Genomic DNA, 25,599 nt, shown 5'->3' with positions numbered 1-25,599 from the left:
CGACCACATGCCTAGGGTCTCTCATGCCCTGTGGAGTCACTCCCGATGCCCACACATTTGTGGGGACCCAGAGCATCCCACAGCCCACACTGAGACTGGGAATGGGGGTTGCCTTCTGAATAGTGAGAGGGACCCTTCCTCAGGACCGGAGAACTTAAGGAAGGTGAGGACCAGGACCCTGGGCCCTGGGCAAGGGTTTCTCCCACCCCAAGGGGCAGTTCGAAGATGACACAGGCACACGCAGCCTTGATTCCCCCGACCACTCCCCAACCTGCACACCTGTTATCCATACCTCCCGGTGCCCCCTGCCCTGCTCTCCAACCAAACCAGCAGCAAGGCCTGCATCATTTCCCTTTCTGCCTCCACCTAGTTTTGAGGGGAATCTTGTTGGGCCTGGACTCTCCACATGGCAGCCACAGAGTTCTCTCTAAAAGGACACAGACCCTGCTCCACCCCTGCCCAAAGAGCCCAAGGTGCCTGCTTGGCTCTCAGGATAAACTCTGAATAGAGTACAGCCCGCGCTGCCCTCCTGCACTTCGCCAACTCAGCCGCCCAAAGCGTGTTGCCACCCCAGGTCCTTTGCACTTGCCATCTGTCTCCCCGTGACACCCTCACCCCAGATCTCCACTGAGGGCCTCACAGCACTGGTCTCCATTCAAATGCCCCCTGCTCAGACAGACCTTTCTAGTCCCAGCTGCCCAAGTGTGCCCTCCCCTGCCCTCCTCCATCTGCCATCCTTCCTGCCTTCTTCTCCAGGCTCTAACACTGCCCACCTCCCTCCCTCCCTCTGGAACATTCGGTCCACCAGGCAGGGCCTTCTCTCTTCTCTGCAACACCCAGCAACTGGTAGCTGCACACTGATTATGTATCTGTTGAACGGCCGGCCAATGAACACACGCACGCTAATGAGCCCTGGGAGAGGGGCTGGACAGCGCTCATCACACATCACAGCTGTGAAAGGCAGGCTGAGAAAGTGCGTGAGTCGTTGCTCAGGAGCTCGGCCTCTGAAGTCACACGTGCAAGAAACAGTTGCCTTCAGTCTCCCTTAAATCTGCTAAATGGGAGGAGTGTTTTTCTCCTGGCCTTCCACACAGACGACAATATCAAAAGAATGATGGTTGAGAGATACAGCCTAAGCTAACGGAGGTCTTTCTCAGACATAATTATTCCCAGAAAAGCTATTAGCCTTGCAATTGGGGGTGATTTTTGAATTTACGTATTGGTCTCCTGGAAAAAATAACTCCTCCTCCTGCTTACAAAATGGGATCTATTATTGTAGTCTTTGTTGGCAACTCTTCTGCAAAAATATGAATCAAGGTTATCAGGAGAAAAAAACTCTATAAAGGATACATTTTACTGTTTTTCCCTTTCAAAATTCAAACTATAGTTCTATTTCCTAACCATTCACCATAGAGCAGTGATGCTAAGGAAATCCAGAGAAGCAGAGTGGAGCAGTGAAAATGTGGAGAGTGTGAAAACGTCCAGGTCTGAAACAAAATACTGTGTTGGTGTGTGCGTGCCAGGTGGGGGGAGGCTCACTTATAAATACAAAGTGTCTACATCGCCACACTCTGCAGGCAGTTATCACTGTTGCCTTCTAAGATCTGTTACAAAACCAGTTGCTCATTTACTTTCCATCCTTAAAAATACCTCCAGGAATCAAGTTGGGTTCTCCAAACATATCTGGTGAGTCCAGATTTTATGAGAATGTCTTAAGCAAAAGTGGTTTTTGTGGGTTGGCAGCTTTAAATACGTACATGGGTCATTGTGTCTCTGATCCACACTTGTTTCTACCATTTTAATCTACCCTTGATGGGGAGGAGGCAATTTCTGAGCTTTTGTGGGAAAAAAAATCTCATCCACTACATTAAGAGATGAATAAACACACAATAACTATAGGACTATTAAGAGGTGGGTATCTCCAGAATGCACTTCCACTTTTGTCTTCTCAAACTGACCCTTACCGCGAATACCTGACCCTCTCGCCAGAGGCCACATGGCCAGCTTGTCCACCTGTCCGCGCCGGGGTGGGGGGGGGGGCGCCCCTTCCCAGCACAGCCACCCACCCCGACAGCGGCCACATGTCACCTGTCCCTGGATTTCACTACCTCGCCTCTGCCACCCAAGGGTTTACACAAACGGGGCCGAGGGTGCTCTTGGGGGGCCTGGGCAGCCCCATCGCCTGAATCCAGGGATCTGTTTTTCTAACCGCAGGAGTCCGGGGTCCGGGGAGCCTCCCCGCGCGCCCCTGGGGGCTGGGCCCAGGACGGGGAGCGTGACATCACGAGGGACCGTCGGCGACGAGGGCGCCCGGGGGCGGGACCGCGGGCCGGGGGCCGGGGGCGGAGGAGCCCCCCGCGCCGCGCCCACGGGCGAGCGCGGCCCGAGGCCCCGCGCCCCGAGCTGGCCGGCCGGGTGGGCGGAGGGGCCCGCGGCGGGGCCGGCGGCGAGGCCCGCGGCGGGCGGGCGGGCGGGCGGCGCGCAGGGCGATCCCGGAGCGGCTCCGGGAAATCCAGCCGGGTTTTGACTCCGATCGCCCACGGTGCCCGCAGCCGGCAAATGTAACAAAGAACAGGCGGCATGGCGGCTGGACCGGGGCGGGCGGCGGGCCGGGCGGGGCCGGGGGCGGCGGGCCGGGCGGGCGCGCGCGGGGGCGGCGGGCCGGGCCAGGCCGGGGCGGCGCGCGCGGGGGCGGGCGGCGGGCGCGGGGCCCGGGCTTTACCTGCCTTTGGAATGTGCAGAGCGGGATCGGATCCGGACTCCGGGTTGCGATCCGCTCCGGAAACTGCGCAGCACCGGAAGCCGCGGGGCGGCGGCGGGGCATTGTGGGAGTTGTAGTTCTCTACGGGCGGCGCGGGCGGCGTGGACGCGGGAGCCGGCTAGAGGGCGGCGTGGACGCGGAGCCGGTGGCTTGGGCCGGGAAGCGGACGGCCTGGACGGGGAAACGGGCGATGAGGAGGGGGAACAGTGGAGCGGACCGCACGGACCGGGAGCGGGCGAGAGGGCGGCGTGGACGCGGAAGCGGGCGGTGTGGACGGGGAGCGGGTGAGAGGGCGGCTGGACCCGGAGCGGCAGCCTGGACGGGGAAGCAGGCGGTGTGGACGAGAGAGCGGAGGAGCGGTGGGAGTGGACGGGGAAATGGGCGATGTGGAGGGGGAACGGGGAAGCGGGCAGCACGGACCGGGAGCGGGCGGGAGGGCGGCGTGGACAGGGAAGCGGAAGGCATGGACCGGAGAGCAGCAGGGCGCGGGTCGTATGGACGGAGAAGGCGCACAGACGGTTGGAGCAGGAGCGGATGCGGAGGATAGGGGAGTGGGACTGCGGAGCCCGTGCACGGGGGGAGCCGGAGTGGCATAGACAGGGCAGTGGCAGGGCGCGAGGGGATGCACAGGGCAGTAGCGAGGCGTGGACGGGGTGAGCGGGTCGCGTGGATCCGGATCGGCCGGGAGAAGCGGGCCGGCTTGCGGCTGCCCTTTCCCCGGGGCTGTAAGGGGCGTCTGGTGCCCACGTGCAGCCCCTTCCTCGGTAGCGCAGCCGCATCCCGCGACCCACGACAGCAACGCGCTGGCAGCTAGCACGGGTATCCTCCCCCCACCCCGTACCTTTCGTCTGATGGCCACGTCAAGCCTTAATTTCCTTTTAGAGAGTTGGGTGGGAGAGGTAGTCGAGTTTTTCTTTAAAATAGGTCTAAGATTTGCTGCCTAATCGTAATGATTTGTGAATTTAGCCCACGGGCTGCTGCGGTCATCTTTCTGTCCACTTAATAAACGCTTACAAGCGCTTGCTTTGCTTAGAAGCGCTTGCTTTGCCTCCCTCCCCCTCCCGCCCCCACCCCCAAGCCCCCGAAGTAGAGGAGGGCCGGCAGCTCGCTGGGGAGTGGAGACCAGGCATTTCAGTCCAGAGGGAGTGAGTTCCGTAATCCCCGCCTTAACCGCTACCCGACACTGCCATGTGAAAAGTTGGGACGTGAACCCGGGGTGCGAAATTGAGGCCAGACCGCTCCCTGGCATTGAGTGTTTCTACCTCCTCTTGCCTCCCAAATTCGGGGGCTTGGGTGGGCACTTGACTCCCACCATTCAGTGGACAAGAGACCACAGGGTATTAGAAATATGGGGGCTAGAAGGATCATTTATCTAGTCCTGTGCTGTCACATTCAAAGATGTAAGCTGTCTTGTTCATTTTTGCCTGGCAAAAGCCTTCATTAATAAAGTCAGGGGATGAAATGGGGGAAATGATTTGAAACTGATATTAGAAAGGATTCGTCCCCCTCATACATGTAAAGCTCTGAAGAATCGATAAGAAAAAGATAAATAACTGAAAAATGAACAGTCTACAGACCGTTCACAGAAGAGAAAATACAGTGGCTCTTAAGCATGTGAGATGCTAGTCAACTATACTGTAATAAGAGAAAGCAAAATTATGGTGAGATAATTGTTACCTATTACATTAGTAAAGACTTTTAAAGTTTAATAGCATGACTGTGAAGAGACTGTAGAGAAACACGCAGTCTCATCTTTTCCAAGTGGGAGAATTGATGAACAGCCTCTGCCCTGGCCATTTATTAATATCCATAGAAATTCAAGGTGCACATAGCCTTTGGTGCAGGAGCCCCACCTGTAGGAATCTGTCCCACAGCCAGACTCACTTGTGTGAACTGGTTTGCGTATGAGGTTGGTCGTAAGTACCCACTGGAAGGGCAGGTCCACAGGGAGCGGGAGAGAGCCCGCCCGCCTAGCGCGATGCGCTGCTGGGCTCATCTCCCCACCCCACCCTGTCCCGGGACATCCTGCAGTGGCTTCCCAGGGCACTCACAGGTAGGTCTGAACTGTGGCCTCCCACACCTTGTTGATCACCTCACCTGTGGTCCCTCACCTGCACCCTGCTCGTGCCCCACCCAGCTGTGAAATCCCAGCCTCCCTCCGGCCTTCTGTTCTCAAGATCTTGGAACACAGTCCCAGGTTCCCCACCACCATTTCCCCATCATTCAGGTCTTTGCCCAAATGCACACCAACTCCCAGGAGCCCCAAACTGACCACAATGGCCAACTTGCACCGCCTCTCCACCTACACAGCCCTCTAGTGACTTCACTTACAATTCTCATGCCCAGATGGCTGGTTCTCTGGTCTCTGCACACCAAATAGGTACTGGCATTTGTGCACGAAAGCAGGTCATTTACAGGAAAAAGTGATAGGTCAGAGCAAGAGTGAAGAACAAAGCAGGCAAGACCTCAACCCACCTAAAGCCATTTCTCATGGCAATGCGCGCAGCACAGGGCTGGGGTCCACGTTCCCAAATGCCATTGTATCTTCAAAAGAGTTCTGAGAGTGTTCAGAATTTTTCAGCTATGAGGGCTGGAAATAATTCCTTTTAAGGCAGATTTATATCCAAAATCTAAAGTTAAAAAAGTTGTGTCGCTCAGAGTTGCTGAAGGTGCCAAATTCTCATTGATAGCAAATGCAGCAGGAATTCCCTGAATCCCAGGCAGAAAAACCATCCATAAAGGATGTTACTGAGGCAGTTGGAGAAATGTGAATACGGACTGTGAAGCTAGATAATAGTGTTGCATTAATGTCAAATTTCCTAAGCATGATAACTGCATTGAATTATAATAATGAGGATGCCTGGGTTCTTAGAAAAATGCCTTCTGAAGAATTTAGGGTGAAAAATGAAGCCTTCAAACTACAATTGATTGATCGAAAGATGATTGGATAGAGCAAATGTAGCAAAACTAGTGAATCTAGGTGAAGGTATGTAGGTTATTCTGTAGGCTTGAAATTTTAAAAAATTTACTGAGAGGATTTTAAACAGAAGAGCTTCAGTTAGTGGATTTTCCTTCCCAAACAGACTAGCTGTGGCACTAAGATGTAATCACTCTGCCCTGTGGCGCCACGCTGGGGGTGATGCTCTCAGCCTGTCACTGGCCTGCCTTACACGTGGGCTTTCCAACTAATGTGTCTCATCAGCTCTGGTTTGTCGTTAATTTAAATACAAACCTCCTTTGTCAGGGGACGTCACGGATGCACACATCCTAAGATGCTCCTCTACACCACGTCTAGCTTTTGTTTTCAGTCTGGCTTAATTCTTGCCCATCCAGAGAAAGAGGGACATAATCAGCAAATAATCTAATTCCTGCTATGAGCAAAGTAGCGCGTTCCATCATTCTCACCTGTAACAGCGCGTTAAAGTTCAGGAAAGTCTATATGAGGCCACAGTCCTCTGTCTCTCCATTTGACACAAGGTAGAGACTCGTGGTCACGAGCAGGGATTCTCCAGCCAGACCGCCTGCGCTCAGATTCTGGTTCTGCCCTTAGCAGCTTGTGAACTTGGGCAAGTTTCCTTAACCCCCTTGTGCCTCAGTTTCCTAACCCGTGAAACTGAACCGGATCATCACTCAAAGAGTGTAGGAGTCAACACGTGTCAAACACTTTGAAAAATCCCTGTCACGCTGTAAGTGCTCAGTTAGGGTTAATTATTATCACTGTGATCGCTAGTCTTTCTCTCCCAGTATTTCTCTAAAACACCAAGTAGCCCAAAGCCTGAGCAAGCGCCGCCTTGACTGCAAATGCTGGTGACATCAGTGTAGTCAGCAGTTCTGAATGCCCGGCACAGGCAGGGCACAGCTTGGCAGTTTGCAGGCCCTGACACAGGGCGGAGGTGAGCTGTGGGCGAGGTGAGAGAGTCTCCATGGGAAGAGGGTCTGGCCTGCAGCTTTCCCTGAGGGCAGGCGCTGCGCTAGCCCATCCATCCTGGTGTCCAGTCCTCCGTGGTGAGCCAGCTGCCTTTCTTTTTTATGAACTACTTATTAACATACACGCACAGTGCCTTGTATTTGCAGGGGGAGACTGAGGTCAAGAACAGCATGTTTTTTGTCCTGTGCACGCCCTCCAGGTCCAGCTCTGACCCTGGGCCCGATGAGTGGGGCAGGATGGGTATAAGCAGACTTCCCGGACAAGCTTATTTATATAAAGCTTCCAGCTGATGCCCATTACTGCTCTAAGCGGGCATCACCCGGAACCCAGGGGATACGGGCACTTACATTCTTACCAGGGTACAAGTCTACGAGAGAGTGAGAAGGGCCAAGTGATAGGGACTGCAGGGTGCTGATGGAAGCGCCCTGGGCATCCTTGGTGGCCAGGCACCTCACGGAGAAGGCAGGGCTTGTGTTCGGTTAGATCATGAGAATGGGGAGGGGTGTGCGCTGGAGACAAGGGGGGCGCATTCCAGAATGACCAAGGTGGCTTGGGCTGTGTAAATGGGACTGGCACGAACACGGCGCGCACCTACAAGTGGCCGGCAGGAGGTCGGGTTAGGGAAGCCGGCCATCCAGCAAGTCCATCCACACTCCTCCTGGAGCGTCAGCACAGAGTGGACCGCCGGCCACACAGGAAGCAGCAGTTCCAGCCCAGGCCCCGGGACACCTTAATCCCAACCAAGATGCCGTGCCATGGCCACCGTCCACGTCCAGAGCAGACTCTGGAATCCAAGCCCTGCTAATGCTGGGGCTCTCCACGGGGAGACTCTTCCTTGGAAATGCACAGTGTGCATCAGACGTGGCTCCCAAGTGACCACTCCACCTCCTAAAGGATGGGCATGGTTGGGACCTCTGAGAGAAGGGCCGGGGGCCAGGGCCCTGATCTCTAAGTGCTGGGCCCCTGGGCAGAGCAGGGGGGATGAAACTGAAGGAAACTGATCACCAAAAAAGAGACGCGAGGCCTGCGGGGCTGGCACAAGACACCCCAGCCCTCCTGGGACCCTGCCCAGCACCTGCCCCTCCAACCTCACGCTGCACCCACCCTCGGGTGACCGCTGGGGCGGGGCGATAACAACGAGGTGATGGAGGGATGAAGGCTTCACTCGCGAGGGGACAGCACTCCTCAGAAGGTCCCTGGGGGTCACACGGGGTCACACGGCCGCTAAGGCACCCAGGGCAAGCAGCCCATGACTGGTAGCGGCTACAACTCACCAGGACCCGGAAGCTCACTGGACACCTTGGCTTTCTAGCACGTGATTTTACCCCCAGGCCTCAAACAGGCGCTGAGTAACTGAAAGATCCTGTAAGACCGTTAGCAGGAGGGCTCTTCCGTGATGCCCGCTGACCGTGGCGGCCACATGCAGTGACCGCCGAGGCGCCTGATGAAAGACGCCGGTTCTGGGACCCTCAGAGAGGCTGCTGGGCTGCGGGGACAGCACAGGACTCAGCACAAACAACTCGGTGTCTAGTGTTCTGTGTGCCCCTTTATTTCCTTCAAAGACCATTCGTGTTCCAGCCACATCTCCGAACGAACCCAGCCGCACAGGGTCGACGCGGGCTGCGGACCGCGCTGCCCGGGATACAGTTGTTGTTTTGTACATGCATCACGACAAGGGTCATCAAGTCAAACCTCTCCACATACCCGGACCGCCTTTTATTTTCTTTAAAAATATGTAGCTTTGATATGATATTGGGGGAAAAAACCCACAAGCCTAAATTATAAATGGCACGTCGCTGGCTAGCTGGGAGGTGAGTGAACGGTGAACGGGGCGAGGTCATGTTACCTCGACTGCCTCCTCACACGCAAAGTAGGAGTGCCAAAAAGAAGGAACCGGATAGCTGTAACCTGAGTTTGCTGCACAGGACTTAGCAGTGTTGGTGTCCCCGTGCCGCTGGCTTTGGTCATCACACCTTGGTGGGTTTGAGGGGGTGGAGGCAGGGTCTGCTGTCAGGGTCCAGGCCAGTGCTGAGACCCGTCCTCCATCTGGTAGAGTTAAATGTTCTGACTTCCAGCGTCCACCAACTCATGCTTTGAGGTTTCAAGACCAAGAATGGTGAGATTATAAATCAGAAAACATTGGAATTTTGTGGCAGCTGCATAAATTCATCTTTTCCTTTCTGCTCAAGAAGAAAAATTTGCAGCTTCTAGAGATGTGGCCAGTAAAACCAATCAGAAACCTAGGCAGGCGCCCAACTTGTGATTGGCTGGTGGTGATGGGCTGGGGAGCCATCTCTGGGAATCCAGTGCTGCTTTTGACCTTCAACTTGAGACCTGGATTTAAATAGTGCTGGGTCTAAACCTTCTTCCTCACAGCAGGTTTCACCTGGCATGATGGTGAGACGGGTACTTCTGTAAATGCCGTGAAAACACACACACTTAAAGGTCCATTTCATTCCTCCACAGAGAACACAGGCGCGTCCTTATACGAACCAGAGTGCTGCCAGCTCGTTAACCCCAGCATGAGCAGCTGGTTCCAGACATCCAGACACACGTTAATATCAGTGTTCAGGAGAAATAGCTTTTAAAACACCACTCTGCAAAAATTTCATGAAGACCAAAACCAAAAGCCCTCAAACCACTCCGGCGTGTGGAAAAGGTAAGGGAATAAGGTGACTCACAAATTAGCACGTTTTGTATTCGGTGTGCCATCCTAGTTGACGTTCGGCCTTGGCGACACTGACTTTAACATAAATACCCTACACCACTTAAAAAAACAAACCTGGGTCCACAGCTCGGGAAGGAACCGTTCGCAGCAGCGGTGCAGCCCATGTTGTCACGGTGCTCTCCTGACCCCGCTTTTCTGTTTGCTTGTCGTATCTCCTGCTCCGTTAGTGACCTCCGTAACTTCCGGAAAAGCCATCTGACTGTGGCTATGTCTGTGCGTCCTGGGGGTGAACTTCTGGATCCACTCAGATGTACCAGCTTCCCCAAGTACACCCGGCGGGCACGAACGTCTCCCCGGCGACACTCTCCCTCGTGTTAATCCCCGTGCTCCTCACACACCGGGCGGACGCAGGTCCCCCGACACCGTCCCAGGACCCCAGAGAGGTTTCCAGTCACGAGGGGCCTGAGAGCAGAGCTCTTGAGGAAGGTGTTAAACGGTGAACTGGACGCTCACGGAGTCAAACAGGAGTGGGAATGGCTAAGACATTTTTTAGAGCGAGAAAGTTGAATCTAAAACCCCAACATCTTCACGCTCGAATAAATGGAATCCAGCTGAATTTCAAAATCAAATGAACAAAAACCTGTACTAAAAACCTCTAATCAGTACCTGAAATTTGAATTAAACTAGAATCAATCCTGGAATGTCACGGCTCTGCTGACCAGGAGAGAGAACAATGACCCGTCAAGTCAAACAGAACATGAAAAAAACCGTTGGTTCCACAAGCCTAGCAGGAACTGCTGACCTGTGGGGACTAACTTGGTGGTAACACACGACAGTTTGGACAGCCGGGTGCTAGTTTACAATGATTACAATTGAAATATAACCTTTAAAAGCAAAATATGGTGAAAAAGTCATTTTACAGTCACTTGATAATACTTGGGACACCTAAGAATTTTTAAGAATGTATTTAAAAATAAAATTCTTAATGTAGTTTTCTAATCTCGTCCTCAAAAAAAAAAAAAAAGAAGAAAAGACGAAATTCTGCAATTTTGGTTTTTACAAAGGTTTTCGTTCCCCCACAGCTCGATTACCCCGAAATATCTGCTTAAGGATTAACAAAAGCACCCGGAAGAAGGGACGCTCTCAATTTCACACCCGTGACGGAAGCCACATTTTCCTAGTAGACTTTAAATCTTATTGGAGGAAAATGAATCTTACTTAACACCTTTCACCCTGATGACAAGTGTTCTTCAATAAGCACGTCCCCTAAAAGTGGCTCTTCCAGAAGGAATGGACGATGTGAGAATTGTGAATGAAACCTGGCAGAAAGGCGCGCTGATGAGGAAAGTGGTTTGGAAGACACACGGGGGTATTGAAGTCCTGTGTCAAGCTTACCGTTTTTGTCCACTGGCAGTCAAAGCAAGAGCATCCCAAGCTGTGATAAGCACACCGTCCACAGCCGATTCCGACCAGCTCATAAAAAGGACCTGATGCACATTTGGCTCATTTGTTACTGAACTTCCATTCCTAAGACTCACACCTGAGACATGAAGTAATTTCCTCTCTTGCCCTGAAAGTACTTGGTTTCAGCTATTGGCAATGTTTGGCAAACCCACCTCGGACAAAAGAAAAACCATGCACATGTGGGTAGCAGGTCCTACGAGCTGTCGCTCACTGCCCCTAACATCCTCCAACAGGCTCGCGGCTCTCGTTCGCGAGGACGCCGACGGCATGAGAACGTCCATGTGTTGATGGCTCTGTTGCTATTATTAGAGCTTTTGATGCTGTAGAGAAAAATGTAAAAACCACATAAGAATTAATACATCTCCCACTTGCAAATAGGCTCAAAGTAAACTTAGAAAAGTGTTCAGCATAATATGCATAGAATATATTTAGTATTTGCATAATTTTTCAAGTTATATGGCTAATATCAAAGGCAAATGTCTTCCTACATTTGTCTGAGTGTTTCCGTTCCTACAGCAACTTCTGTTTCCCAAAAGTCCTGCCTCTGTCCCACCTCTCAGTACTCAGTACTCGCAGGCGGGCTGCACTTTTTATTCTGAGCAGCCCGTTCGGAGAGCTGACCATCCATTCTGTTCACAGTGACAGCACAGAGGGAGCCTCCTCATTGTGACGCGATCCAGGCACGGACCTAAAATGACACCTGTTAGAGCACAGAGGGCGGAGGTCAGGGCCCTCGACCTGCCCGTCCACAGTCCACCAGAGGGAGTTTTGTGGGTCCCCCTGTAAATACGCCTCTCGCGTTTAACTTCCACCCTCACACGTGAGCACAGCCCGCGTGGTGGAGCTGCTGGGTCTCGTGGCTTCTGGTGGCAAACGGCTTTGTCAGTTCTTTCTGGGGGAGATCTCCTGGCTGGAGACTCAGATTTTTTTTCCCCCTTTAAAAGATGAAATTGTTGGAAAAAACCCAGCTAGAGCTGGCGGCCGTCTGACAGCTGGCTGGCCCTCCTGCGGGGTCCCGGCGGGTGGTTCCGGTGGGTGTGCGTCTGCAGCATTGGCGGTGCAGGGGGCTACGGGCAGGGGTCCATGGGGACGCTGTTCACGGTGCCCTGGCCCCTATGCCTGGACAGCAGCTTCTTGTTCAGGATCCGGGCAAGGGTCGCCCCCTTCCTCCGCGCCCCCTCCGGCTGCTGCAGGAACACGAGGTCGTTGTGTGACTGGCTCAGGCCGGGGTCCTTCTGCTGGTGCCGCCGGCGGAAGAACAGCTTGGCGCCTTTCCTAAAAATCCCTCCTGCAAGAGCAAGGCACAGGGTCAGGGTGCTGGGCGAGGGACGCCGGGCGACGAGCCCGGGGGAAGAAAGAGGGCAGCGCAGACGACTCTAATGAGGAAGGTGAGCCCTCGCTGCTGGCACCACAAAGACAGCTGGAGTCTGGTGTGTGCACAGCACTCAGGCTTCCAAGGCACAGAGAGAAGCTTAAAACGCGAACGCGGGAGCAGTGAGGTGCGCTGTCCTTGGGGTCCATTCCCAGGGCAGGCACTCAGATCCGGACTTCCTGGTGTCCCGCAGCCTACCCACTCCCCTTCATTTAGACGGGCATAAAGGAGTGCCATGCGCCCCAGAAAGGGTGCTCACGCCACTAAAGCCAGATGAAGGGCTCTGAGAACAGTGGTGTCCACTTTCTTGGGGAAGTTAAATTACACTTATTCTTCTGGGGGGTAAGAGCTCTCTGACTCCAGATCCAACGTACATCAGGCTGAGTCACAGGAAATGTCTTTCACTCGATCACGGTTGACCTACAGAGCCTCCGCTCCGTCTGCTGCTTTGACCTGTCTGTGTATGATGTCCAGCAGTGGGACGTGGAATAGAGGCAACTCAGCAGAGGCAGTAATTTCAACAGCAACGGTTCCAAGAAGGTCAAACGCAAGCCCGCGCAGCAGCGGCTGGAACCCACTCACCCGCTGACACCTCACACATTAGCTCAACGTGCTATTGACAAGGCCCGGCAAGGTCCGGAGGCCTTTCCAGCCGGGCTGTGAGATCCATTATCATTTGCCTGAAGGTGTTGATGACTTTGAAAGAAGACATACCTGACCGTCAGAACAAGGAGCTTTAGGGCGAATTCAGCAATTTATTCTTTTCATAACACAGATCCAACAGATACTGCGATAGCACGACACACACAGATAGCCATCCAGGCTTATTCAGACGGGAGGCTGCAGGGCATCGCCTTGTTCTCCGTGAAATGCTCGGACAATGTGGAATCTGACCCCGCCCCTCCCCGGACCTTTGCGTGATTGCCACTCATCGCCGGGGACTTTAAGAGGCCACTTCCTAGACCTGGCCTCGGGGAGGAGCTCCCCTGACCTGCCTGCCCGGTGAAGCAGCAGAACTCAGAGACTCAACAGCTCCGAGGAATGGGCCCAATTTAATTTGGTCAAAGCTGCCAAAAAGACTTTTTTCTCCTTTTCTCTCTGGACACAATCAACCTATCATGAAAACTCTGGACATTTTTTACGACTATCTACAGTCGGGAGGCAGCGTGCAGGGGGTTTCAGGGCGGCAAGGAAGGGAACGGAACAGGAGGGTGAGTACAGAAGTGTCACTGGCTTTGCTCCTGTCACAGGCCTGAAAGGCTGCATTCCCGGGGCTGTTCCCATCCCTGTAAGGTGCAGCGTATCCCAAAGGAATCACCAGTTAGGGGTGTGTTACGGCAGGAACCATCACCGACAGGGCAGGACTGCAGAGTCTGGCTGGTGGGGCGGACGCAGTGATGCCCACTGGTGAAGCACTCAGCTTATCAAATGCCCTGGGGCCTCCCAGCCCGACCAGAACCTCAGGTTGGGGGAACCTGGGAGGCATTTCTGACCTACAGGTATGTGCTTTAGGTTGAGCTTGGAGCTCCCAACCAGCACCTAAGTGTGGGGCTGTCACATCGGAGCAGAGGGGAGGAAGGAAGGTCTGGGGGATCCACTCGGTTAACATGGACTCTCCAACCCCACGCCCCACCCCGATCTCCCCAGGGGGAGGGAGCGTGGGCAGGGGAACAGACCAGTCCAGCCTCGGGTCAGCTGCACAGCTAGGGATGTGGAGGCCGGGCAGTGAAGATCTCTTGGGGAAGCCGCCACCTGTACAGCCCACTTCACGTCCCTGCGCTGAACTTCAGGCGGGGACTGAAGCCAGGGTCTGCAGCGTGAGCAGGGGCGGTGTTACAGGTTGGGTCATGTCCCTCCCAAATTCCTATGTTGGGGGCCTCAGGACGTGACTTTATTTAGAGATGTGGTTATTACAGAGGCGATGAAGTTACAGTGAGGTCATCAGAACAAGCCCAGTCCAATATGACTGGTGTCCTTATAAAAAGGGGACATCTGAACAGACAGGCACACAGGGAGACACCCTGAGAAGATGACGGCAGAGATCGGGGTGATGCTTCTAGAAGCCAGGGAACCCCAAAGATGGTTAACCCCCAGAAGCTGGGGGAGAGATTCTCCCACTCAGCCTCCGGAGGAGCCAGCCCTGCCCAGACCTTGGTCTTAGATGCCCGGCCTCCGGAATTGAGAGAGAAGAAATCTGTCGTTTAAACCACCCCGTCTGTGGTTACGGCCACCCCAGGAATCCAGAAGGGGGAGGGGAGGTATGACTTCAGATGAGGGTCCTGAAGCAGCCGGCCACGTCCTCCTGTTTATCCTTGGACCCTGGATGCCACGAGGAAGATCGAGGCAGGGGGCTCACAGCAGAGTGGTGTTCTCAGCCCCAAGACATGCTGGAGGCGGAGCGGCAGCCTTTTAAAACTGCAGATGGCCGGGCCCAGCTGTGCAGAATCTGATGTGATGGGCTCTGGGGACACACTCTGACATCAGCACCTTCTAGGGGATCCCAGGTCCCTCTAGTGCAGCTGGAAACCACTGCCGGGGTCAGGTCAGATGCCATCAGCGCCTGGAGTGCGGGACCTCATTGCTAAGGACGCAGACGTCAGCCCCGGGACCAGACCGGAGAGCAGAAAGTTGGCAGCACGTTCACTTCCCTTCACTTGGTTTTGTGATGCCCTCCATGTTTAGATGTCTCAGGGGTGCTGCGTGGGATGGGGGGGCAGGGGACGAGGGCAGCCCGCCCTGCGGGCACAGCACCTGCTGCCGGGAAGTCCAGCTCTGCACCGGACTGAGAGAGAAGCCAGAACGTGGGGCCAGGCCGGGGGTGGCTGCGCTCAGACCTCTTCCCAAAGGGACTCTGCACGCATCCGAGCCATCGCTTTAGGTTGTTTAAATGACGTTGTGCTTTAAATGCCTAAACTTCAAATTCTTGCCCCAGGAAGTTAAAACATCAAGGACTTCCCCCCTGGGAACAGAGCTGGCAGAGCAGGGAGACCATCTGCCACGTCGTTTAAATGACTGCTGGTGGCTTCACCCACGTCCAAGGCCTGCCTGCTCCCGGAGCATCCCTGCTCCAGCCAGCTGCATGCCTGCAGATGTGCACTGCCCCTACAGGCCCGCAACGGGGTCTCTCTGTTCTTCGTCCTCACTCACGCCCTCTGGAACGGGCGTGCGGCGGGGTCAGCTCTGCCTGTTCAGTGTTGATGCTGGGACAGGATGACGCCACATGTACCCAGGTGCAAATCGTCCCGAAGTCATCTGCATGGCTCAGCAGGCCTGCGCTCCCCTAACTTGACACGACTTGTCAAGGCTTCTGGGGGACATCGGTTCTTGGACAGAGAAGAGTCATGTGAGGGGAGGGATGGAGGTTTGCAAATTAGAGGCCCCGAGCCCTGCTTACGTCTGGACAACCTCTGAGGGTGACCTCATCCCTCGCTGACAAGTGAGGAAGCAGAGACTCGGAGATGCGATGTGCTCTGTCCTACCGACGGGGGCCCAAGTTGCAAAGCTGGGCTGTCACTCCTGGTCTTCAGTGCTGCTAAGGATGGTGTCTGAGCTGGAAGGGGTGGGGGTCTGGAGGTCCTGTCCGTGGGCAGCCACTGGAGAGGCCTCCGGAAGGCAGGGTGGACACTGCTTTCAGAGGGATGGCAGAGCAGAGCCCGGCACTCAGGCAGGGCCTCAGACAGGCTTTCCAGAATGATGCGACTTTCTCAGGAGGCCCGTGGGCAGTGCGGGCAGGATAGGACATTCTAGCGATGTGAGCCCATCTCCAGGGCCCACAGTTTCACTCATCAAACATGAGGAATGACCAGCATTAACAGAGGTTACGCTGTCTTCATTTCTAAATGAAAATGTTAATGTCCGTTGTAATTTGGCCACTAAATCACCATGACCTTTGGGGTAAATGATGCTGGGAGGACACAGCACAGGTGTGCTCAGTGGACGCCGGTGCAGCCAGGCCACAGTGGGTGCGGGGTCGCAGCTCAGACGGGCGAGCACACCTCTCGTCTGCTGGGAGGTGATATCACAGGGGGCGACCTGGGCTAACGGAGACGGTACCAGTCTGCCCAGTGCACCTGGCGATTCCAGCCAACACTAATCTGAGTGCTGCTGGAAGGCACGTGGTCGACGAGGTTAACATCAACCATCAGGTGGCCTGGGCGAAAGGAGATGACCCAGGATAACGTGGTGGGTTTCATCCAATCAACTGAATGCCTAAAGGACCAAAACGAAGGTTCCCAGAGCAGAAATTCTGCCTCAAGACCACACCATCAGCTCCTGATTGGTTCGCCCCTGGCCTGCTGGCCTGGCCCACAGATCTCAGCCTTGCGGCACCGACGACTGCGTGGTCCAGTTCCTCGAACTCGAAAACCTGTTGGTTCTGTTCCTCTGGAGAACCCCGACCGAGACAATAACTAATAGTTTGGTATGTCACCCTTGCCTCTGGGCGCACGGAATCTGTCACCCTTTGCTAGTGGGGAAATTCACCTCAGTGGGGTGAGGGGAGCTGGGGCCGCTTGGATTCCATAAGCTCACCTCCTTTTTTCCAGGCCACATCACCCACACCGACAGGCAAGAAGCAAGACTCAGATCTCACTCACCTCCTTAAGGACTCCTGAAGGTCAAATCTGGCAACAGGTTATGTGCCATCTGAGGCAAAAAAAACCCCAAAATCTTAGACAGGACGGGGAAGAGAAAAAAATCTTTCCTTGGTTCTAGCAAGATTGAAAAAAAAAAGTTACAAGGATGAAGTATAAACAGTATGTGAAGGGATTAAAAATAACTATTCTAAAGTACAGCCTTCATGTTGCAAATAGCCCCAAATGCATGCCCACTGGTCTCCACAGGGTCTAACAGACATAACTCGCACATCGAAGACTGCGCCTTAAAATCTGATACAGAGGGAAACAGTGGCCAAAGGCAACCTTATAAATTGCAGTTTGCTGCCCCAAAGCAGCTTCAGATTTCAAGTGGAACCACAGATGGCCCGTTCACAGAAGTAACGGCTTTTTTAGAACTGAGGACACTGAAAGGAGCTGGTCTGTATGTACTTGACTGTGAGGCTGTTTCGTCGCATCGGGGAGCAGAGGGACACCTTCCCCGGCCCGGCCGCGATGAAGGTGACGTGCCACCTGACCAGGGTGCTTTGAAGGAGGAAAACGGGCAAACCAGCATCCTGGGAGGGTCAGACTGGAAGCCGGAGGGACACGAGGAAAAAGGCGGGGAGGGGAGGGGGAGTTAACTTCTGGCTCGGTTAGGAGACGGGCTTTTCTCATAGCAAGGCTATACTTAATTTAAAAACACATATAAAACAAAAATAACTTACTGTGTAGGCAATTAATTCTGGCTGGCATAGCGATCCTCTTAGGTTAAAGGGGATGCGCAGGAGGCGGAGAGAAGGGAGAGGTGAAAAGAAAAGTTTGCAAGAGCAAAATCAGAATGCAAGACGGTCAGAGTCTGAAGCATTCACCTTACACCACATATGACGTTCCTGTGCAGAGCGCTTGGCGTAGTTTTTTTTTTCTTTTTACTTTTTAATATTTTCCAATGGCTCCACCAATATTTTTGTTCCTACTGGTAGTAAAAACACACAGAACATGAAATGGACCGTCTTCGGCACCTGTGAGTGTCAAGCTGGGGCGGGTTAAGTGCACGCGTGTTGCTGTGCAACCAAGTCGACACTCCGTGAAGCTGAAAATAGACCCAGACTTGGGGCTGCATTTCCTGCATCCTCACAACACGTACATTTCCGACCAGAGAAAATCCAGGAGAATTGTAAGCAGGGAAGCAGACTCGGAAACCTATTGCCAGCTCCTTCCTACATCAGGAGATACAGGTGGTTCTTAAGCCAGAAAACTGTCTTGACTTTAAAAGTGAGAAGAAACTCCACAGAGCTGCCCCCTGAATCACCGGTTTTGGAAATTTTTGGGTGGAAAATGAAAACTCTTTGGCACCCCAACTGCAAAGTCATCTGAGGTTCTGACAACAGCTCATAGAGATGCTGAGCACATACCTCTCAGAAAACACTGGAAGAAAAGCAGTTTTTTAAATGCTGCCAAGTGTGTCTGTTTAAAAAATCCCAGATCTGTGCAGCGCTCAGCACCCCCGCCCGGTCCCACAGCCGGGCCTCCGGGTGGGGCACAAGGCACACCTGCTGGCACCGAGGTCCCCACCTGTTTGAGGGTGTCATCGCAGGGAAGGAGCAGGGTGGCCAGTACACAGCAAGGATGGAGACCCAAGGGAAAACCCTGGAAGGAGAAGCAGGAGGGAGGGAGGGGATGGAGGAACAGTGGTCTCGGGATGGGCCTGGGTCAGCGAGGCTCCGCCTTTCAGAATGAACAGAGGTGGCAGGAGGGAGCGGCGGGTTCTGTGAGCAGAAGGGACGGACGGCTGGTCCAGCGGGAGGAGGTGACAGAATGGAGAGGAAAGGGCGCCCCACACGACCCCCGTTTCTACTTCTCACAGTGCCCACCTGCCTTCCTCAGATGCAGGAAGCCCCCGTGGGCTGTTCTGGCCCCAAGACAAAGGCCAGGACAGGGGTGAGAAGCAGCAGCCAGACCGCCTTTCCCATCATGTGCGCCAAGGATCTGGTCACAGCTTCACAAACTGCCCTCCATCACCCTGACGTGCCCTCGGGGCCAGGCCCCAGCCCAGGTAGCAGGAGACAGACTCCATCTTCATCCCAGGGTCCAGAAATCACGTCTGAGAATCCGCTCCCTCCTCCCTCTCTCCTCCTCTTCTAACTCCAACTCCTCCCCCATCTGCCCCTTCTGCTTCCACGAAGGGGGGTTCACGGGGGAGAGGCGGGAAGCCAACAGGTGGGAGGCAGGCGAGGCGGGAGGTAGGCCCCTGCAGTCAGGCTCTCCAGCATGGCGCCATGGACCCGTCGGCCACGTGGTGCTGTGCACGGGGCCGCCCTGTGCCCTGCGGGTTGGGGAGCAGCACCCTGGCCTCTACCCGCCTGATGCCAGCAGTGCCCCCAACTCCCAGCTGAGACAGCCCAAACCCTCTCCAGATGCTGCCAGTGTCCCCCAGGGAGGGGGCATAGTCACCCAAGAAGGAATCCCTGGTCTGCGGCACCAAGAGCAAAGGAGCAGAAGGAAGGACAGCCCCCCCAGGATCCAGACCCTGAGTGGCTGAGGTTCCTAACACCTACGCTCTCGGGGAGTCGGGACCCAGCGAGGAGCCGTGCCCCCAGGCTCAGCTCTGACGCCTGCCCCAGCCCCCCTGCCCTGTCCTCTGCACTGGGACCTCCTGGTACTGCCTGGCTGATGGGGTTTTCTGGGAGGTGGGCACACACGGTGGGTGGGCACGTCCCTGTTTCTGGAGGAGAAAGCCGAGGCTCGGCGAGTCCTGAGGGCTCACGGCCAGACTGGCCCCCAGCCTCCGGGCCGCGTTCCCCTGGCAAACACCTTCAGGTCACCGTTGTGCCAAAGCGCCGTCTGGGTAAAACTGCCCGCACGGACGACGTTTACGGATGCCGAGCACTGACTTGGTGCTCGTGGGAAACACCCCCGTCCTCCCGCGACGATCACCTCTTCGCCGCACACGGAGCAGGGAACCAGGTAGTTTTCTAGGGGGCCCCTCTCCCTGTGGCCCCTGTGAGGCTCGGCTCGAGTCGGGAGGTCTGGCTTGGTTTCAGTTGGAGGAAAGACTCAGAGAGGCACACAGGAGTAGGGGTGCCCGTCTCCGCAGCTGAGGGAACCCCAGTCTCTGCCTGGCTCTTGGTGACCCCTCTCAATGCTCTGGATAGTTCTGCTTGGGGGGGGGGGTGCCCAGACAGGGTAAGGAGCGCCTCCAGCCATGAATACAAACTGCCTCTCCAAAGGCAGAGAGGTGACTCAGCCACTCACCCTCGGGAGGATTCTGTATAGGGCCCCCACCCCCGCCTCCGCGCTCTAAATGGGCTCAAATGTTCAGTGCAGGTGTTTTCATGGGCGTGGGGCTGAGGGTGGGATGCCTTTGTGGAGGATACGGGGAATGAAGCAGAGGGCAGGAACTGGTTTAGCTTGGACACCAGCAGAAGGGCAGAGCCGTGGGGTGGAGGGGCGTGGGGGCAGGTGGGGGAGGGGAGGGCTGTACCTTTATGCTTCTTGGTGGTGCCAGGCTCCAGCTCCGACACACTTAGGGAGCTCTCCGACAGCTCATCCCCCTCGGGGTCAGGCGAGGCCTGCCCACCCCACGCCCCGGCCTGGGGCTCCTTCTCCAAGTCCCAGGAGTCCAGCTCACTCTCCTGAGGCTCCAGGGCCGGCAGGGCCCCGGCCGAGGCCCCCTCCTCCTCCTCAGGCGGGGCAGGGGCCACCTCCGCCCCCAGACTGTCCGGGCCGTCCTTCTGGTGGGCGCTGTACATGGAGGCCGCGTAGTCCAGCATCAGGGAGGCGTCGCTGTCCTGAGATAGCGAGGTCTGTCCGGGGGCGAGAGGAGAAGTGAGGGTGAGGGAAGATCACACAGATACTCGGAAGGAGCGGCGGGCGGGGGAAAGCATTAACATCCCGTCCAAACACCCGACTGGCCACTGCAGTGTCAGCCAGACGCCCAAGTGGCCAAGGGGCAGCTAAGGAGACGCGGGATGACAGCCAGTGAGCAGGTCTCCCACGGCAGAGGGCCGCCCGAGTTCGCAGGCTGGAAGGTGCTGAGGAAGCAGTTAAGGCCCGTCCCCCGGCAGCCAGGCGGCTGGACGCGTGTGTGGGCAGGGCATCCTTCTAAGCACAGGAGAGCACACGGGGCAGAGAAGGGAGCTCCGGAGCCCCAGACTCAATTTGCCCTTTAACCTTTGTCCCTACAGCGTTTCTGTGTTTCTTGCAGGCAGAATGGATCAGCACGCACTTTCGTCCTAAGCCCTACATTCACGTGCAAAGCACATGCAGGTGCTAAACCTACGGGGCTGGGGGTGGGAGAGGGGCTGCGGGGACACAGGGGACTCGCTGGGGGGCTGCGCTGCTTGTCTGGACCTGTGTGGCAGGTGCACACGAGAGTCTGCTCAGTGACAGCTGACAACCACCCTTTTCTGACTCGAGTCAGAAGTGCCCAGACTCAGTTTGGGACTATTTGAGCATCAGTAAAAAAGATAAATACAATCAGTCGGATACATTAGATGTTGAAATCCCAGTGATTCTAAAATAAAACCTTAGAGAAAGCCTCGAGGAGCCTTATTCTCATTTCACTCATTTATTCATCCTAAAGAAAACCCAATCTTTGGGCCAGGGGCTTCCAGAGACACCATCGCCCCTGCTGGCTGCCTTTGGAAGTGCATGCTGGAAACCCAGTGGCATCACCTGGTGATGCTGGTCAAAGTACCTGGACCTCTCCAGGTACCATGCCAACACTGGTGACTGACCTTTCGCACCTCCCAGGACCTGTTCTAGGCCCTCTCCCAGCAGCTGAGGGGTCCATTTTCACGGTGCCCTCCCATCCCACCCTCTCATGCCTTCATGTATCAACCCACCCTCTGTGTCCAAAAATCCACCTTCTTCCTCATCCCCTCTCGACGACCACATCTCCCAGCTGTCCCCCACCGTTCACACTCTCCTCGTTCGTTCTGCAATGTTAAAGAGCAGTACGGGACTCACATGGGGCCCTTCCCTGAGGGGCTGGCTGCTCCAGCAGCCTGGCCTGCCTGGCGTCCCCCAGGGGCGGCCTACCAGCCGTCATCTGCTCTGGACAAACGTCACAGAGCAGGAGAATGGAGGAATGGGGGGTTGGGATGTGTTTTAAAACAAGCTTCATTTCTCTGATGGCAAAAAGGCATAAACACTCATTGCAAAAAAAAAAAAAAAAGAAAGAAAGAAAAAAAAGGAAATGGTTTGGAAATGTGTAATGTGTAAAGTGAAGTCTCCCTGTGATGGAGTGCTGATGGGGGCTAAGGTGCTGTCCCCAAAGGGGAGTTGACATCATGTCGGCCTTTCTGTTTCAATCATTTTTCTTCAAATGATTCAGTAACCTCTCAACCACCAAAGTATCCCCGGTCAGAGACTTTCCCGTTTCCTTCACTGACAGGATAAGCTGTGTAAACACCACAAAGAACCCCTCCTTGGTGAGGAAGGCGACCTGACATTTCTGGAGCTGGTGGAGAGCTGGGGCCCCAACACGGGGGGCTCACCTTGGAGACCCCGGAGATGATGAGCGTGCTCTTTTTCCGTGGAGATTTGAGCTTTAGCTTTGAAGACTCGCTGAGCTGTCGGATGGCGACTTCGGCCACGGGGTCCGTGCCGGTCAGCACCAGGAGCTCTGCGAGAGGGAGGGCACGTTAGCAAAGCCTGAAACTTTGACAGGGACGTCTGGGGTGACAGATATGGTCCTTGAGGAGAGGTTGGCAAATACTTTCTGTAAAGGACCGGAGAGCTGGATAGTTGGGGTTTTCTGGGCGGCTGGTCTGTCACAATTAGTCCATGCTGCCTCGGAATTGGGGAAGCAGCCACTACCATATGGAAAAGTGCACAGGGCTGGGTTCAGAGGAAAGCTTGAGCAGGACAGGTGATGGGCTGGGGCCAGCGTTGGCCACAGGCTGCAGTCCATTGACCCTGGGTCCACAGCTGATGCTCTGTGATGATACAACACTCACTGAGGTGTACACTTCAGATCGTGCACTTTACTGGACGTAAGTGATGACTCCGTGGAGGGGAAGAACAACTGAGGCAGGTAAACAAAAGCCTCTAAGCTCTGGGGAGACCGTGAACTTTGAAAGGCAATGCACCGCTCCTCTTCCCACCCAGGAGTGGCTGGTGGACCTCACACCCCAGTGTACAGAGTAATGGGCGGCCAGTTCACAGAAGCTGTTCCTTCCCTTGGGGGAACCACACCGGGGCCACCATCCGGGGAGGCTCGAAGCCCTGCAAAGAGCTCCACGCACGCTATTGCGCGGATCACCCCCAGACCTTCTGAGGGAGGTGCTGTTTTAATACTCGTTTGAGTAACAGGGAAGAGGTGAGGCAGCCAGGTAGGCGGCGGAGCTGAGATGCCCTGCCTGGTCCCCTGGACTCAGAGCTGATACCGAAACTCACGCTAAGCTTACTTCTAATGCAGTGAGATTAAAGCAACACTGGAATTAAAAGTGGGATGTGAACAGGAACTTTTCAGTCCTGGCCTGCGGACAACAGACACAACACTTCCAAAGGCAGTGGAGGGGGGCAAAGTGACAGCCGACCCCCAGTAGGGGGGGCGTGGGGAGGGCTCCTCGGGTGGGAGCTGGGCCTTGGGACAGGGATGCAGAGGGCCAGGGAAGGGAGAATGCTTGACCCCCCAGTTTAGACTGTGCTTTGATTTCAAGAGACAGTAACACAAGCAACCAGAAATGTGGGCAATCTGCACCCAGAGTTCTGGGGGAAACTCCTTTTAAGTAGGTTTCATGGGCCGGGGGAGACAAAAATAAAGTGGCCTTTATGATTACGTGACCCGAGTCCTACTTATTTTATGGAAACCATGTAACTGGCACATTGAACAAGAGAACAAGATAACCTTCATAAAGTTAATAAAGTGAGATCTGAGCAGAGTGTGCTCTGAAACTCAGAGCAGGGAGCCAACACCCCTCCCAGCCTCCCATCAGCTTCGATCTCCTTTGTGTCCGTCTAGTTCTTCACATATTATGAAAAACACCCCCCCAAACCCCAAAAAGGAGCTGTGTCCTTTTCCCAAGGAGAGGGAGGCCGACAGGCAGGCCCGCAGGTGCTGAGGGGCGTGGCTGGGGTTACCTGTGTCTGAGGAGGAGAACGTCTTGCTGACGGGGGCACCGTGGCAGGGAATGGCTTGGACGGAGATGTCCTTCTCGATGACCTTCACCTTGACAGGTGTCCTCAGGGGAGACTCTGCCGGGGAGAAATCCTAATTATAACGACCCTCCCGAAGTGCCCGACTCTACAGTCAGGAGAACGTGAAACCGCACCTCACGTCAACCCTGCTTCAAGTGGCTGGAAAAGGTAGGAGCCAAATGGCAAGATATTTTAACAATCTCTCTTATTCTTTTTTTTTTTTTTTTTTTTTGGTGGGGAGTGGAGAAGGGGTGCCCTAGAGGGGCATTGGAAGCCCAGGTTTAAATAAAATTTCAAAAACCTTTTAATTAAGCCAGAATTTCACGTTCTGTTTTGGATTCCAAAACCGTGTCAAGTGATCTATTCCAGGAAGATAACACTTTTGTTCAGGCAGGAACACAGTATAAGTTCCAAAAAAATAAATAAATAAACCATACACCTCTACAGAAGTTGTCCCCAAGGTGGTGGCTGTGGGGACAAGCACAGAATCCGGCTGGATCTGAAGTGGCTGAGCAACAAGCCTTCAAATGAATGACTTTTAACAGAAGAAGCTCTGCACTGACCACTCACAGCCAGAGGTTAAGGGCAGTGTGCTGTCCCCACGGAAATGTCATGGAGTGCACTCGATGGCTCAGCTATCACCCAGATTTTTAGCTTCAGAATATACTACAGGGGTGAGCCTTGCTTTGGCTTGTCATGTATTTGACCAGGTAGAAAGATAATTGTCCAAAAACTAAAGGCTACACGAACGCCCTGACAATTCGTGCTCTCCCCGCACATGGAGTTTCCGCGGCGCAGCCTACAGAGCGCGGGCGGCGCTTGCGGGGAAGCACGGCTCCAGGGCGTGCACGGGCAGGACGCCCTCCGCTCTCACCGGAGCTCAGCGGGGAGGCTCTCCCCGCTTCGAGGCGAGGCTTGGTTTTCACGGCAGTGACAGTAGTGACCACGGTCCCGCAGGGCATCACCGTGCGGTCTTTCTCTATCTTTGCAGCAGGAGCAGGTGAAGGGAGTTGCCAGGATTTTGCTTCGCTGGGTTCTACGTAAGAAAACTGCAGAGAAGGCAGGTTACGTGCTTTGTGGTCCGCGAGGACGGACAGCCCGCCGAGGGGCGCTCCCTTCCCAGGCCGTCACCGCTGGCTTCTTCAGCTGTCACTTAGCGTCCTGATTAACTGGGTGTCCCCAGTGTGGACGTGGGGTGGTGAGACCCACACTCACGCCCATCCATGCGGCACATAAAGATGGGAACAGAAGCTGGAGAACCACTGAGCTGAAACAGCCCTTTCTGGGTTAGGCCCACGTGAAAGGGGCACCGGGGAAGCTACATCAGGCAGACAACTCAACGTGACCGTGGGCGGGGAGCGTCCCGGTCCAGAAATGCCTGGTGGGAAACTCCAGCTCTTCTCAGACGAGCTCCGTGTTTCACGTTGAAGCCAGAGCAAGACCCTGACAGACATAAATGAAGACGCTCCTTATCTCGAGTGGACCGAGCTGGAACCTGGCCCGTGGAGAGTGACGTCGTGCATACGTACCTCCGCGGTGACCGAGCCCAGCGCCGAGCAGCCTGCGGAGGACCCACCGGTCAGCGTGAAGCTCTGAGGCCCGGAAGGCTGCTTCTTAAACAAATCCAAGGGGACAGTCGTCGTCGCCAACAGAGCTAAAGAGACAGGG

The 25,599-nt window shown here is 55.0% G+C and overlaps 2 protein-coding genes and 1 long non-coding RNA gene across 7 annotated transcripts in view; 1 reads left to right on the top strand and 2 right to left on the bottom strand.

Annotated features, from left to right (window-relative positions):
* The window catches only part of PRDM15 (PR/SET domain 15), a 51,441-nt gene extending 47,296 nt beyond the window's left edge, over positions 1 to 4,145 (bottom strand). The window contains exons 1-2 of one of the 3 annotated variants that reach the window (XM_032461066.1): positions 3,603 to 4,145; positions 2,723 to 2,932 (exon numbers count right to left, since the gene is read on the bottom strand). In XM_032461066.1, the coding sequence (XP_032316957.1) occupies positions 2,723 to 2,824 (102 nt within the window). In that variant the 5' untranslated portion in view covers positions 2,825 to 2,932; positions 3,603 to 4,145. Of the gene's footprint in view, positions 1 to 2,722; positions 3,576 to 3,602 lie in introns of those variants that run through there. The other 2 variants (XM_032461133.1, XM_032461152.1) reach the window with 2 other exon arrangements.
* Positions 803 to 20,910, top strand: LOC116657833. Its single transcript, XR_004312979.1, has 3 exons — positions 803 to 871; positions 7,298 to 7,305; positions 20,900 to 20,910. It is a non-coding gene; the product is annotated as an uncharacterized LOC116657833 (long non-coding RNA).
* The window catches only part of C2CD2 (C2 calcium dependent domain containing 2), a 54,182-nt gene continuing 36,800 nt past the window's right edge, over positions 8,218 to 25,599 (bottom strand). For 2 of the 3 annotated variants that reach the window (XM_032461225.1, XM_032461187.1), the window contains exons 9-14: positions 25,461 to 25,585; positions 24,806 to 24,980; positions 23,875 to 23,988; positions 22,287 to 22,414; positions 20,270 to 20,591; positions 8,218 to 12,109 (exon numbers count right to left, since the gene is read on the bottom strand). In XM_032461225.1, the coding sequence (XP_032317116.1) occupies positions 11,889 to 12,109; positions 20,270 to 20,591; positions 22,287 to 22,414; positions 23,875 to 23,988; positions 24,806 to 24,980; positions 25,461 to 25,585 (1,085 nt within the window). In that variant the 3' untranslated portion in view covers positions 8,218 to 11,888. The remainder of the gene's footprint in view (positions 12,110 to 20,269; positions 20,592 to 22,286; positions 22,415 to 23,874; positions 23,989 to 24,805; positions 24,981 to 25,460; positions 25,586 to 25,599) is intronic. The other variant, XM_032461282.1, reaches the window with a different exon arrangement.

Source organism: Camelus ferus, chromosome 1, assembly GCF_009834535.1.
Source record: "Camelus ferus isolate YT-003-E chromosome 1, BCGSAC_Cfer_1.0, whole genome shotgun sequence".
NCBI classification, from domain to species: domain Eukaryota; kingdom Metazoa; phylum Chordata; class Mammalia; order Artiodactyla; family Camelidae; genus Camelus; species Camelus ferus.
This window is presented reverse-complemented; position numbering and strand designations above follow the sequence as displayed.